Raw genomic sequence first — 16,815 nt, forward strand, 5'->3', positions numbered from 1 at the left:
TTCAAAAATATCTCAGACTAGGAATTTTACTCACAATTTCAATATGTCTTTTCTAATATCACAGAGTATCTTAAATTGACAGTCGGCATTTTAACATTCAAACTGGGATGATTCTGGACACACATAGATTTGAAGGCTCCATGGTGAGCTGTGAACACTATTACTGATTGGCTAAGCTAAAAAAAATTCTGGTTTCTTAAATTAAAGTATGATTGGCCCTTTAAGGCCAAAAGTATCTTGAATGTCTTTTTCTTTTACCACTTCGAACACTTATATATTTTTGACTGTAATCTTGGCTTATATTCTTATTTCAGGTAGATACCAGTAGCAATTGCAATGAGTGGAGATCAAAACACAAGTCGTTTAGAATCTGTTCCTTCACAAGTGATCAATGCAAGACGAACAGAATCACTAGATGCTCCTCATATAATTAAACTAGCTCAACAGACAACTAGTGAACTATTTGGTAGAGTGGATGTTGTTGAAATTATGTAAGTAAGCTTATAATGTGATGTGACAACTGAAATATTATGTAGGAATCTCTATATTCAGGGGGAGCCACGGTGGCTCAGTGAGTTTGACGTTTGCTAACCTAAAGGTCGAGGGTCCTATCTTGGCATAGGTCAACATTATACCTTATTCAACATGGTTTCCCCCGTGAGTGATGCAGGTCAAAGGGTATGACATGGCAAGAGCTTCTTATCGTTTTGGATAGACATTAAAGCGAGACTCTGTGTTACAGTCTGTGCTTGCTAAAGATCCCTCGACAGTTTGAAGTAAAAAAGAGTAGGTTAATGTGGATAATTATCTTCATTGCACACTGCATGGCATTGCTTGTCTCCAAATTATTGTCTCAAACTCTGTATTCTGCTTTCTGTTATTTTTCAGAGAAAAGGCTGTACTTGCTATCACACTAAACAATGAGAAAGACGAGATTTTAGGCCATGCAGCTTTTTATGATTATCCAAACACTAAATCTATTGATCAAGCAGAATGGGTAGACTGGATCAGAAACAATTTTGATGAAGTACAGAAGTCTTCAGCTTTCAATACATTATTTCTGCATTATTTCGTGGCCAGACCAGGATATGCCAATGGATGTGCCAAAGAAATTATGCGCACAGCCTTCACTGCTATTCCAGATGTTCATTTCATTATTTTGATGGTACCAAATGGAACATTTCCAGGTAAAAATGATATTATGCTCTCATTGTAATGTTTTTTTGACCTTTGTACTTTAAAACTGAATGTAAAGGCTAATGATACTGAATGATTGATCAGGGACCATTTGGAATATCCGACAGTGTCTTGATGGACTCATTATTGGTTCAACTTTGTATAGATACCAACATTTTTGCAAAATTTGGCTTTTAACATAGTGAAAATTTTCAAAAACTGGATCAGAGCAACTTCCATTTACACATGTTGATAGATCGGAGCATCATGTCTGAAGAGCAGTCAGAACCAGATTTGTCAGGATAATTTGGTATTTGTTTCTTTATTTACAGATCCATCATTATCAGAGATTTTTCAACCATTAAAGAGAATTAACAGTGTTGGTAGTGAAGTAACAGCTTTTGTTTGTAAAAGACATGATCATGTTCCAGTTCTACACGTTAGACAGGCCAGGTAAATCTTCTTCCATACTTATTTATTCAGACTGAATATCTCACACAGCTTTGACTGAACAGGAGCCTCATTTAGTTAATTCACATATAACAGAAACTTAATTTTAGGACAAATAAGACTAAATTTGAAATCAATTTGAGAAACACCAATCTTTTCAGTTAATCTTTTGTAAATAGTCCTCCAGGATATTTCATTGGCTGAATCAATTTTTTATTTTGAACATAATCATGCAAGTCAATGTAGTTAGATTTAAGAGACAGTTTTGACCCTATTCCAAATAAATAGAATATATATGAATGGTAGAAAATGGGCACATTGTTAAAGAAAAATTAGTAACATATATTTTGATATTATTTTAGAGTGGAAGATAATGATGATTTAACACCAATATTTAATAGACAAAGTGATATGTTAAAATCTATTTATGGAGACTTCTTTCTAGCAGAATTGATAGAAGCACAAGATGATGAAATGCAATGTTTAGTGGTTGAGGTAAGAATACTGATAGCTGCTTTTAGCAAGCACTAGTAAGTACACAATAGGCCACTTATTCACACTTTGGACTTAAAAATGAAAAGCAACATAGGAGAAGAGAAGGCAATGTCTAAAACATAAGGGACATTAGTGCAGTATTTGTTTGTGGTCTGAGTCCACATGAAGAAGATTTCTAAACTACCAACTTATCTTACCTTGCTCTAACTTTCTGAGGTTCTAGTATTTTCTTTTAGCAATCTCAAACATAAATTAAGTGTTCGTCTCCAGCACAGATATTTGTGTGACACTTGAATTATTTATAATTCTAGGCAGAAGGTACAGCTTGTGGATTTACCAGTTTGAATAAAAATGTAAATTATGATCTACTAAATGAATGTTTTGAGTTGGCACCATTCCATGGATTAAGGAAACCACACGATGAAGATGATTTAGTTCCACCAGCAACTCCTGTACCTTCACCAATTACTGGTATGCTGACTTTTTGAGTTTTATTTTTGGGTTCCTTTTATATCAAACAACTTTTTGTGACCTGATAGATCATTTGCTATTTATTTCAAAATTTCAAAAATTTCCCAGAAAGTTATTAATGATTTCAAGCAATTATTTTGAATTTTGTTGTATAATTCTTGAAGTGAAAGATATTTTAATGAATATACTTATATGTCCACCTTTCTGAACCTGATTGGATTGGCAATGCCATGAAGTGTGCATTGAGGAAATTTCGCTTGGCCATTTGTGTTGGTCAACTCTTTTTCATTTATTGTCCCATCTGATGTCTAGACAATTTTTCCAAGTCCGCCCCTCCAACATGCATCATTGACAGGACTGAACTGAACTGGGTTGAAAAATCTGAAGGTATTATCACGACTCCTGCAGGATTGAACGCTAGACTGTTTTGTCAGCGAGTAAATTCACTAAGCCACCATGGCTCCCAGATTTAAGACATTGCAATCCAAATCCAACTTTTGAAAATAATTTGAAACATGCCAAAAAATAACACAAATATCTGTTCTTTTATTTTGTAGTAGAAACACGAAGAGAAGATTCTATTCATTCAAGAGAATCTAAAACAGAAAGTCCTAGTTTAGATAAAGATGAAACTACTCTTAAAACAGAAACTAGTAAACTAGAGACATCTGATAAACTCAAAACTAGCAGACAATCTAGTGCTGCTTCAGCTAGAGGTTTGTTACTATTCAGTTTGATTCTTTTTGATACTGTTGTGTATTCCAGAGCTTCTGAGAGAAAAAAAGGTTTTGCCTTATCTGAACAAAGATTTGTCTTTCGTGATTTGTTTGATTAGTGGATTTCAAACTTTTTATGATCATAGGATATTTTATTTTGTTAGGAAAGCAGCTCCCTTTGACCTACAAATGCTGTTGAATTTTTTTCATGTATGGCAGCAATTATAGAAGCCATTGTAGAATTGGTTTGAAATATCATAGAAAGAAACCATTTTTTACATGGATAACAGCTTAGTTTCACATTGAAGGATTCTTTCTACCAGCCGGTCCTTGACAAAACCTCTTGGCATTAATCTTTTTGGGAACCATTTTCAGATGGGTTGACTGCAATGACATGAAAAGATGACTTATTCAAGGTTACCAGAATTTCAACTTGTAACAAAGATAAGGTGTCAAAGAATATTATTACTCTTGATAATTCGTATGTAATTGCTCTGTCTTATCTCTTATAGGAAGTATAGAGAATGCAGAAAGACTGAGTTCTAGACAAAGTGTTGGTTCTCAAGTCAGTGCATCACAAGTATTAAAAAATGAAACTGAAGGTATTGAAACTCAACCAACATCAAGTACAATGTTTACTGTAAGTTTTATCTTTTAGTTTTTGGATTCATTAACTGCATCTTCACAATATTAAGATATTACTTATACCTTATACTTACTTTTTATTGGCTGTATCCATTAGCGTACGATCCAATCAAATTGCTTAATGAGAATTTGATTTTTTAGCAACCAATCTTAATCTTAAAGGCACAGAATCAATTATTATGCTATTTAACAACTGATAAGCTCAATTTCAGCAATCTACATCACTTTTAAGAGTTGAAATCTGAGGTCATGTTTATATGCAATTTATCAAAATGAAGTGCTGAAGTTGACACTGTTGTCCCTTGTCACAGGCAGTTCTGAATTATGTCTATAGTTGATTTGTCTTAAGAGGAGTAATATATGCATTATTTAATCTGATTTTTGCTTTTACTTTTTACTAACTCATCTTAAACCTAAGATTTCAATGTAAGTATAAAATATTTTTTTATTTTTTGGTAGACTGCTTTAAGTAACAATGTACAACCATTATTTACATCAAAGAAGAGATTTGTACCAACATATAAAGGAGAAGCTAATGCTTTCACTATACAATTATTTTGTATTGATGAAAAATATGAAATGAGGTAAATGGTTTTAATTTTAGATTTCACCCCAGAAAACTACCAAATATTGCGTTAATGGTATTATAAATGGCCCATTTTAAAATGTTCAATAAAAAATGGTTCTAATAGACCAAGATATCCTTGTGTCTTGCTAATGATTTTCATTTGAAAAGTGAAAAAATTCATAATCAATGATTAAAGTTAGAAAGAAACTGCTCATTAATGAAAATTTCCAATGTATTTTTTACTTGCAGATCAAAAGATATTCTATCTAAAGCCTTCTCATTGTTTCCTCACTGTGATTTCTGTATTATAACAGTACCACATTTAGTTCCTGAATTTCCATTATTACATGGTTTTGTGGTGAGTCTTATTTCTGTATCAAAATTTTTTTGACAGATTTTTGTATTTTATTTACAGTCATAAAGATTAGCATTTAGAATTTTGTACTGTGAGATCTCAATTGAATCAATTCAACTCTTTCAGTCAATGTTCTTACTGATATATTTCTACTTTTAAGTGTGCTTTGGGGTATTGATAATGGACAGCAATACATTCAAAGACATTGTTGGGCTTTATTGGTACCAGCTTAAGATTTTCTTGTTTCTGACATAGTGAAGACTTAGTATTTCCATTAATATAACATGTGATTAATTGTTTTCTATTCTAGAGAGTTACACCTAGAAGTCCAAGTACATTATCTCAAGAACTTTATGTATTTCACAGATCTGGACTTCTAAAGTAAGTATTTATATGCAACTTACACAGGCACAGACTGAAATAGGTCAGTTGTCTGAAGATTGCAAAACTTTAAAACATGAGTGACAACATGATTTATTAGGTTCTGTTTTAATATTTCTATTTCTATATCTCTCTATAATTGATATATTAAGCACTATTTTAACAGTGAGAATTTTTTGTTATAGACAAACTAATCCTTTCTATTGTAGAAATTTCAATGTACGAACAGCCTGTACTAAAGATATACATGGTGTAGAGAATTTAGTGAAAAGTATACATTGTCAATCTGATTTATTGGATGATTTTAAACAGTTTCGTGCTGCAAGACGGGATGAGGTTAGTATCATTTCATGTCATTATTTTGTTATTATTGATTTAGATGATAATAGAATTTGATGCAGGGCTTTCAGCATCAGCTATGGTCTTTGCAGGTTAAAATAAAGATGCAAAATGGACCTTAAAAGCATTTTCAAATGCTCTCCCAACTTCTGGTCATTTTATTTTAAAAAACAGTTAAAACATCTTTAAAAATGTTTTATTTGTAGTGTTCTATTTTTACCCATATCCTCTTTGAATAACATTTTTTGTATGTAATAAGCAATGTTCTTAACCATTTTTAATTCAAAAGAAAAGCCAATTTTGAATCACACAAAAAAGTCTCCCTTACTATTTCATGATTTTCTTTTACATTTGATATGATAGGATGGTAAAGAAATTCAAGCTTTTGTAGCAGAATGTTCAGAACAGATAGTTGGTGTCTGTATTGTAAGGAGAGAAGAGGTGAGTGAATTGTATATTTTCGATGACATGGGGGCTATGAAATTATATTACAAAATCACATTAGAGTATATGATCTATAGAATTTAGTATTTAAGATCACATTAATGTGTATAAAGAAAGAGTATATAAAATCACATTTAAGTAAATCAAGGATCACATTATGATATAAGATTTATAATATTTTTCTAGGATAGAAAATTCTTAACACAACAAGGATATATAATTTAATATAACTTTCTAAGATATAGAATATATAAGATCACATTATGATATTGAATTATATATTTTTCTAGGATATAGAGTATATAAGATCATAATATAGAATTTACTATATTTTTCTGGGATATAGAGTATATAAGATCATAATATAGAATTTACTATATTTTTCTGGGATATAGAGTATATAAGATCATAATATAGAATTTATTATATTTTTCTAGGCTATAGAGTATATAAGATCATAATATAGAATTTATTATATTTTTCTAGGATATAGAATATATAAGATCATAATATAGAATTTGTTATATTTTTCTAGGATATAGAATATATAAATTCACATTATGATAGAGAATCTATAATATTTTTTAGGATAAAAAATTCTTAACATAACATGATATATATAATATATTATAGTTTTCTAGGATATAGAATATATAAGATCAAATTATAATATGAAATTTTATATTTATTTCTAGATAAGATCACATCATCATAATATAGAATTCATTATATTTCTCTAGGATATAGAATATATAAGATCACATTATGATATAGAATTTATTATATTTTTCTAGGATATAGAATATATAAGATCACATTATAATATAGAAGATTTTATATATTTTAATCATCACAGAAGAGAAGATCATGGTCATCTTCACCATTTTGCTCTGAATCCAGTTTTCTCACATCTTTCTAAACATTTCCTCAAGGTAAGAGTTCAGTTTTTGATAGAAGAAGAGCCACTTGCATTCGAGCCAAAAAATAATTTTTCTGATTCTTTTTGAATGGGTTTATTTTTATGTTTAGTAAAAATATTGGAAATATTTCAAAACAGATGTCCTTGTAATCAATAAAAAAAAATATTTTTCACATCTGAGTTATTGTTTATTAGGTTTAAAAAATTAATTTTAAGCTAATTTTGAATTTTTATTTTATTTTTAGGAAGTGTTAAGATTAGGACATAAAACATGCTTATATTACCCTCTATATCCACCTTATATATCACACGAGGTAAATCTTAATTTTTATTTGTTTGTTTTTATTTCAAATAGTCTTAGATAAATGATTTAAAAGCAAGAAATACCTAAAGTCAATTTCAATTCTATGGATTCTATTTTCCAGCTGGATCTTGGCCAAAGATATTTAGAAAAAAAGGGAAATTTCGTATAAATTTTACTTTATTTTAATTTTTTTTAAAAAAAGACTGTTTCCAACAAACTTAATGAATATTATATTGTAGCTTACCACCAAAAATACCATGATATCAGCATTAAATGATTTGGTACCAGTAAGAGCTAGAAGACAAGTTAACTATAATATTGATATATTAGGAGAGAATTCACCATCTGATAGAGTGCTGAAACAAACACATCCATTTGCTCTATGTCATATTAATAGAAAACTGACTCTCGAACCTAAGGTATGGTCATTGGTTAAAATTTCTATTTGATTGCAAGTGTTTATGGTGTATGATTTTTTTATAAGCCCACATCTCTCTATGTGGACGTATATTGTGTGCACCCCTGTTTGTCCGTCAGTCCGTCAACATTTGCTTGTAATCGCTCTAAAAACTCGGTATGTGTATACATATTCATAAAACGAAGATCAAGTTCGAATTTGAGCTATTTTCGACCATTAGAAGCAGAGTTATTGCCCTTGCCCCAAAATCTTCAATATTTATTAATACGCCGTGGTGGGCGATATGGCTGTGGTCCACTATCTTTCATGATCTGTTTAAATCATTGTTTAGACCTTCTTTGTCAATATTTCTCTTTTGAACCTTTGTCATACTTTCTATCCTTACTAACCTTTGTCATATTTATGTTATATCCTGACTTACTGACATTTTAGAATATCCCCCATCAACCCTGACTGACCTTTGTCATATCAGTCTTGTATGCTAACTGACCTTTGTCATACCTTTTAGTATTCTTGGATCTACATATCTTTTTTGTTAACATTGACCTTTTTAGAACTTATTTTGTACCTTTATTGACCTTCTGATATAACATTATTTTGTATATTATAATTTATATTTTAGGTCACTATCAATGCTAGAATTGTAGTGGTTGGAGCATCAGATGTAGGTGTAGCATTTTTAGAGACATTGGCTTACTGGTGAGTGGCTTTTCGATTATTTAAGGAATGAATGTGGATCTTGTTATCGTTATGGGGAAATAAACGCTGGTTTATCATGTGACAAGACAAATGACCCTGGGAAGCGTCATTTACATTGGTTTATCTTTTCTGATAAAATACGCCAAAATTGTAAAAATACCCGAAACCATTGTTGCTTAAATCACCTATATCTGTCAATCAATTTCACTGCCCGCCCCTAACAATATAGTTCTATAAATCAACAGTCTTATTTGGATGATAGAATTATCAAATATTTATTATTCCATTGAAATATTAGCTACAATTGTAAATTTAAATAAATTGTAAATCACTTTCCAACTCTAGGTAAAAAACTTGGGTCAATCCTTGTTTTCGATTTCAATGTATTCATACACCTTATTGTCACGTGACAAACTACAGTTATTGGAAAATAAACACTGGTTTGGCTAACTGGTTTATTGAAGGGAGTGATAGTAGAAATGTAAATATAAATTCTTGAAAGAAGGTTTTCCCTGTATTTATATTCAGTAACAAATCAAGTTTGTTGAAGTTTTGTATTTTGTTCCTCAAGGAATAAGTTGTGCAGAATTGCATGTCCAGATTATCCTTGAACTTATGCGTTCATATTTCTCTTTCAGTCCTCATTTAAGATTCAATAATGTAACATTGATATCCCCGCATGGTTTTCCTGGTGAAATAGATCCAAGTTTATTACAACATCCAATGTTAACTAAAAAGTAAGTAATTTTATAATTTAACATAGTATTTATAGTACCAGTTGAACTTCCTTTTGAATCCCAGTAAGTGGTTTAACATTGTGACATCACATCATTGATTGCTGTATTAATTTGTTTTTAGCTATCCTACCAGTAAAGATGAAGAGATATGGTCGTTTTTAAGAACATGGATTAGTATAGTTTATGGAAAGATGACTGGAATTGATAGGTATTTTTTCAAACCCCATTTCTTTACTATTATGTTTTTGATAATCTAAATAGAAAATTAGTGTAAAAATGATATTTTTGACTTTAGAATTGAAAGTTTGTGTATAACCTATGAATCTAGCCAATTGAATAATAAAAAATGAAGATTCCGTGTGGCTGCTCTTGACAATTGGAAATAAAAAATTCAAGCTTGTTGCAAAATTTTTGTGAATGCTATTGTACACTGCATTGCCTAGCTTATCTGGATATAAAACACATTTCTTTTCATATTTCAGAACCAGGAAACAAGTCAAAGTAAACTCTAGCTTCATAGTTCCTTATGACCACCTCATCATCTGTACTGGACAACAGTATCAAGTACCATGTCCCACAGAAGCTTCCTTAGAACACGGCGTAACCAATAAGGAACTTCCCAACAGTCCTGATAGAAGATATAAAGGATCCCAACCAAATAACCTGTACCTTGTTAATGATTATTATGATAGTTTAACTTTACAACATGCTATACAGAATAAATTGATGCCTTCCAACAGTAAGTATAGCAGCTATGATTGGAATTGCGATCACTTTTCTGCTGTAAAATTGTCTATTAATGTGCAAGAAGTTCGAGTGCAGACATTTGATTTGCAAGACTTTTGCTCGACGGACAATGCTTATCAAAGTAAAGAGAAAGAGGACATTTGCTCACCGGACATTTGCTCACCGAACATTTGCTTGCTGGAGAATAGCTGACTGGACATTTGCTTTCTGGAGAATAGCTCACCAGACATTTGCTTGCTGGAGAATAGCTCACCGGACATTTGCTTGCTGTAGATTAGCTCACCGGACATTTGCTTGCTGGACAATTGCTCACCGGACATTTGCTTGCTGGACAATTGCTTATCACAGAAAAGAGAAAGAGGATATTTGCTTACTGGACAATTGCTCGCTAGACAATTGCTCACCGGACAATTGCTCACCGGACAGTTGCTTGCTGGACAATTGCTCACCGGACAATTGCTCACTAGACAATTGCTCACCGGACAGTTGCTTGCTGGACAATTGCTCACTAGACCATTTCTCACCGGACAGTTGCTTGCTGGACAATTGCTCACTAGACAATTGCTCACCGGACAATTGCTCACTAGACAATTGCTCACCGGACAATTGCTCACCACAATATTCCTATGGATGTCATGCATGTTGGTCAAATTCAGGTTAAGAAGGTATTTTTTAAGAGATGAGACTCAAGGTTTTAATCTGCTACATGTATTATTTTAGATAAGATACTGCTATATGGTAACAATATAGACACCTATACTTGTATACAATCATTATTGCAATATGGTATTACTGGTGATAATATACTATTAGTTTTACCACCTCAAGCTTATGATGTAAGTTGTTGATATCTTTTACCTACCTTATCTACCTAGAATTCATAACAAGTTCTGATCTTTTCATTTTGATACATTTTCGAACTGAAGCCAAACCAACTCTTTTAGATTACCTTAAAGTTTTTAAACTGAGAAGCTCTGGATATGAATAAATGTAAATTAGTATTTTAGTACTTAAATGTGATCCCATTCTATTGACCTGAGGTCATCCTTTACCCATATTTTTTAAGGTTTTAATCCAAAATTTTATTAACTTTGAGAAATGGTAGATATAGCAGACAAAGCAGGGCATGTTCACTATTTTGGAACTTTCTTTTCAGAGAGTCCACATAGCTATTCAAAATATTTTTCAAATATTTGATGAGAATGTCTTGTAATACACAAGTAAAAAATGTTTTCTTTGTAGCTAAAAAATAATCCAAATTTGTTTATATTTGAAGGTGACTTGTTTTAACAACAAAGTAATAGAAGATACAGTTCGTAAAGCACTCAATGATAATGGTATTAAGATATATGAGGGCTTTTTATTAGCTGAATGGACTCTAAATGATGATACTGATATTACATCTGTCAGTTTTACATCAGATGATGAACCACTAACTTTATCTTGTCATGTAAGTATTTGTAAAATAGGGTTTTCTCCCAAAAATGGAGTAGTCTGTGAAACTTTTGGCATAATTTTTTTTACAAACTTTTAAATATTTATTCTGAGATTCCAAAGTTAGTACTTGCAAATTTAGAATGTTCTTCAAAAAGTGGTTTGCTTTTTTGAGCAAATTGCGATATGAAGCTTGCGAAAATTTAGCTTAAAAACGATCCTCTTTTGCATGTCTGTCTGGTTTAGCATAAATTAAAAAGGGATTATGAAGAGGTTTAGCGATTAGTGACGCCATCAACACTAAGTTTTATTGGAATCGCAGGAATTAAAGACGTCTACTGAAAATTGGAATGGTGCAAATTGATCAGTGTCTCCAATAACACATAACAAATGTAAAAAAAACTAACAATTGCTTTAAAAAATATAGTAAATTTTTTCTCATTTTTGACTTTTTTAGGCTTTCTTCTCACTCTACAAGAAAGCAGTTGATATGGATTCTTTCAAAGGTAAGAATATAACACTAATCATAAACCAAAATAAATGGGAAATTTCCTATAGAATAGGAAAAGAAATTCCTAGTTTTTTGAAGGAATTGTGCGATTTTTGTACATTTTGGTACTTCTGAAGACAAATTTACATATATTTAAGAGTCAAATCAACCCCTCAAAATGGCGCTCATGTCAAAGGTTTGAATGACATTTTGGACCAAGTTTACTTCAAAATATTCTCATAAGACCAGATTGTTATTCCTTGATCTTTACATTATTCTGTATTATTATTTCAGCTATCAATGATGCTTGTTTAGTATATGATGGTAAATTAGTAGTGGATTCATTATTTCATACTAATGATGTTAGTATACGTGGAGCTGGTACTCTTACTAAATACCAACGTAAATACTATGGTAATAAATGGTCACATGCAAACTTTAATTCTAAAGAAATTGGTATTGCTGTAAGTTTATTATAATTTTTCGTAGAAGGGTGTATCACATGAATATTTTCCCCGTTTTAAATTATTATTGGTGTACTAGAGTATGTTAACTCTGTTTCTCATGGTATTGAGAATTCTGATTGAATCTCAAAGAGTGGGAACAGATGGGTCATACTCTTTCAGAAAAACATGCTTGTGTTGTTTTATTTGAAAAATTGCATATCTGAACTACACCTAATACGATAGATGGTTACTTAATTTCTTGTTGTCAAAAATACAAGTTGGAGAGACTGCTAGTGAAAAATTATTGAATGTGGGTTATTTTGATACTATATATGCAGTATATTTTGTATGCATCAGAAGTCGAATAGCGAAAAATTAAATTTATACCGTATATATGGTATATTAGTATTTGACATTAGATCTCTTTTTTACCAATCTTTCAGTTGGCAACAGAAATTTTAAAGTTATTTGATCCAACTGTTGAACCTGAAGCTTATCCTAGAGAAGAACAGTTTAATTTGATACCTTTATACCGAGCTCCTAAAATACAAGTTACTATGTTACCAGGTAAATAGTCTTAAACAGTAACCGGCAGATACAGCTCCTCTTGAGCTACCTTTAACAATTGATATACTTAAAGTTTGACACCTGGTTTGTCTTCAATTCAATGAAAAAAAGCTGCTGCCTGACTGTAGTGAGAATAAGTATTGATGATGGATGTCCATAACATTTTTTAAAAATTAATTAATAATTGCAATGATTTAGTTAAAAACTTTAACTTCCATTTTAATCGGTTTTTATTTTCAGGTGGCTATAATTACCTTCATGTAAAGAAACCAGGATTAGATGTTCCCTTGGAAATACAAATGGCCAATGAAGATTATGTAAGTCGCAGCCTGAAATTTTTCTTACATTTCAACCACTTTCCTAGTTAAAATAATTGTATAGAGGATTTCAAGAAATTTTATCTGTATTGTGGACACTGATAGCATCAGTTTGCATCATTCCAATTTGTGATTCCTGCAATTCCACTTAAACTAAGTCCTTCTATTTAAGCATATTTTGCGATTAGTGACATCATCAAATGCTTAGTTTTAGTGGAATTGACACCTAATTGAAAATTGGAATGCTTCAAATTGATATTATCTGTGTCCCGATACACATAAAATTATTAGAAAACCTCTTTACAATCCCTTTAATACACTTCAAAGAGCTAAAGAACTAACCAAAAGTAAATTCATTTATGTTTTTAAGTTGATTGTGGCAATGATTTTAGAGTATAGAAAAATAATTGACAACTTTTGTTAGTCCTACTAAGATATGATTATTGTTCTTTAAGGGTAAAGAATTAGTTACTGGTGAACCAGATTCAGAGAAAGGTTATTTTAGATTACATGTTAATCTATATAACAGTATTGAAACTATAACATGTCTAGCAAAACAGGTATTATCAATATATTTTCACAATAACAAATCAACTTTTATTATATTTTTATTATATGTTGTTATATTAATGTATTATTATATTGATCATTATTTTTCATTTGGTATTTACAACCAAGTTTTTAAAAGCTTACATTGTAATAATGTAATAATAGAATCAAAAATAAATATATTAATGGGACAGGCATCCATTTGAACGTCTTACAAACAAGAATTATTTTTGGCTTAACTAATCAGTAATAGTGTTCACAGCTCAATGTCAAAATTTGAGTCTTCAAATCCATGTGTGTTCAGAATTATCCGTGTTTGAAGGTTGAAAAGAAATTAGTCTTTTCTCAAGATTCTGCCATAATAGAAAACACATATATAGAATAGACAGTGAAATTCCTAGTTTAAGATATTTTTGAAGGAATTATGCGATTTTTGTACATTTGTAGCATTTATAAAGACTATTTACATATATTCAAGACCCAAATTTAATCCCAGAAAATGGCAAACCTGTACCTTAAAGGTGTTGTATCAGATATTAGTGATTATAATGGATCAGTCAGTTGAAGAATTTTTGTAGTATTTTTTTGTATATTATGGTGTAAGCTTTAATATAACAGCTTTACTATGACAAGAATGTTACATCATGTCTCCTCAATCATGTAGGCCATTTATAAACACATATTTATCCATTTATGTCAACATCTTTAAACCCTTCTTAATATTTCTTTCAAAGACAGAGGTTCACCACATCAAGGGTTGATTTGGGTCTTGAATATATGTAAACAGTCTTCAAAAGTACTAGAAATAGAAATGTATTTTATCATTGATAGGAAGTCACCTGTAGTAATTTGCTATGTCTGTATGGTTTACATGAGAAATATCTGAACAACTTGGTGTCCAGATTTGATGAAGGTCTTATTACAGACTTTTACAGGTAAAATATATCATACTTGGTCATCTTTATAGAAGGAAATCGTGAGCAGAGCAATAAGTTGTAAGCACTGTTTGGTATAGTCAACGATATGTATGCATATCAATGGCAAACTTATGGTCATCTTTAGGCATTGTGATGACTTTATTTATAGTAGCTATGTAGTATCTCTATATTGATGTATATTGTCCGTCAACATCAATTCACATTTCCTTGTAAATGATGTAGTTCTTAAGTCTGGCAGTTTGGGAAAATTCCGAATTTTAAGCTCTTGTCAACCTAGCAAAAATTCCAAGTTTAAAATTCTTAAATTTTATGTTCATTCTAAGACGTATTCCTTTAACTGAAATACATGAAACCAGTTGAAAGTTTCTCAGTTTGACTGCTTTCTGAAGTGTGTGTATATTTATGAATTATTTGATTTTGGATGTAGGGAGTTAAAAAATGATATCTGAATAATGATATATGATTTCAGTTATTTTAAAGAGAGTTGGTGTGTAGGTCTATATCATGATAGATTTTCTGATTTAAGAGATGAATTGAGGGAACTTTTGATCACCAGTCCTGTAAGTAGTGGCATTTTATTTTTATTCTATCTCTGTTTCTTGCTCTATGTTTGAAGAGGACTTTTTCATCTGGATAAAAAGATTGAAAGAATCGATTAACGAATTAATGGTCGCTAGGAATATATGATTTCAGTTATCGATTATCAAATTTCATAATCGATCATATGTCAAACTTACATTTTCTCTACTGTCCTTGGTAACTTATAGTAATCCTTCCACATAGGTTCCCTTCAGCAAATAACTTACCCACAATAAGCCATAATAACCGATCAAAGGAAGATTATGCTTCTATGACAGACAAATAACGCATGAAATTAAGAATTTTGACATGTTTTTAATTTAGTATTTACAGGGTTTCTTGCAGTCAATAGTCAATCTCGATTTGGAAATAGATACCCAGCCCTACCGTCAATACAAGTTTTTAGGAACTTCTTCACTGTATTTTATATCTAAACTATTTTTAGGAGGAAGGTAAAGAGACATTAGAAGATCAAATAAGACAATTAATTGATGAAGAAATGTCGGTATGTACTAAATTCTTATCTTTGATTTAGACAGTTATATTCAAAAAAATATAGACTCCAGATATGGCTATAACCAATTATAATCCATTTACAGCCAAACAGAGCCTTATGGCTTGTATGTCCTGGTCTTTGGTGGGCTGTATTCACTAACGTATAATCTCACCTAATCTCACCTAATCGATGCATTAACAATCTTCTGTGATAAAAGAAAGGTGGCTATTGCTGTCAAGGTATAAGACAAAGTTTGTAATAGGTTGACATTGTGAAGATGTAAATTGTTAAATAAAATGCTCTGTTCACCCATAGTTTAAACCCCACTTCTTTGAAGATATTCAAACATAGACTTGTATGGTTCACACACACTTAACTGTAAATGATTTTATCAAACAAAGTTACTCTTTTTGAGGTGTTAAATCTAGAATGTTTGAAGTACACTTTATTCATTATATTTCACTGCTTTTAAAAATATGTCAGAGAGTATTACCTTATCGTGTCAAACTAGCTAGTCACTATTGAGCCATCTTCACAATGTCGAGCTATTACGAACTTCGTACTTATACCTTGATTGCTATAGCCACCTTTCTTATATCATGGATATTTGTAAATGAAGCCATTGGATTGGCTTTGACAGATAGTTGGTGAACACAAAGCAATAATGTTTAAAACCTTTCTGTCGAGGCATCTGAATGGCTGTATTCCCTGGCACACAATCCAATCAAATTGCAGCATTCCATGATAAAAGAAAGGTGGTTATTGCAGACAAGGTATAAATACAAAGTTCGTAATAGCTTGACATTGTGAAGATAACATTGATCTCAATTTTTATTAATACCAGTATATACTAAACTGTGTTTGTATAATTTGGATGCTCAAAGCTGCTAAGAACTGTTTTAGCTAACTAGCAATTCTGGTACCCTTTTTAGAGACCCAAGGTGCTAAGATGAAAGTAGAAAAATAACTGTAATTATAATGTTTCTCTTTGCAGTTAAACAGTAAACAACATGATGAATTAAATGAGATATATAAACTTAGTGGAGCGAAACAGGCTGTAGAAACTAGACTACTCAATTTCTTAAGTTATAATTATTATCATTTACCAATGTATGCCAAACCTGGCATGGTGTAA

At 31.1% G+C, this 16,815-nt stretch overlaps 1 protein-coding gene across 1 annotated transcript; it reads left to right on the forward strand.

Annotated features, from left to right (window-relative positions):
• Positions 1–336: 336 nt before the first annotated feature.
• Positions 337–16,815, forward strand: LOTGIDRAFT_107567 (hypothetical protein; the record flags this gene model as incomplete). Its single annotated transcript, XM_009065403.1, has 29 exons — positions 337–491; positions 889–1,187; positions 1,509–1,629; positions 1,989–2,121; positions 2,433–2,592; positions 3,150–3,403; positions 4,458–4,537; positions 4,771–4,879; positions 5,187–5,257; positions 5,467–5,593; positions 5,960–6,037; positions 6,835–6,972; positions 7,205–7,273; positions 7,503–7,682; positions 8,304–8,380; positions 9,019–9,117; positions 9,239–9,325; positions 9,600–9,856; positions 10,585–10,700; positions 11,141–11,314; positions 11,756–11,804; positions 12,083–12,252; positions 12,678–12,801; positions 13,042–13,118; positions 13,574–13,678; positions 14,499–14,602; positions 15,075–15,165; positions 15,630–15,689; positions 16,675–16,815. 29 exons carry the CDS (start codon positions 337–339, stop codon positions 16,813–16,815), a joined length of 3,705 nt encoding a protein of 1,234 aa, XP_009063651.1.

This window comes from Lottia gigantea (assembly GCF_000327385.1).
Source record: "Lottia gigantea unplaced genomic scaffold LOTGIsca_7, whole genome shotgun sequence".
Lineage (NCBI taxonomy): Eukaryota > Metazoa > Mollusca > Gastropoda > Lottiidae > Lottia > Lottia gigantea.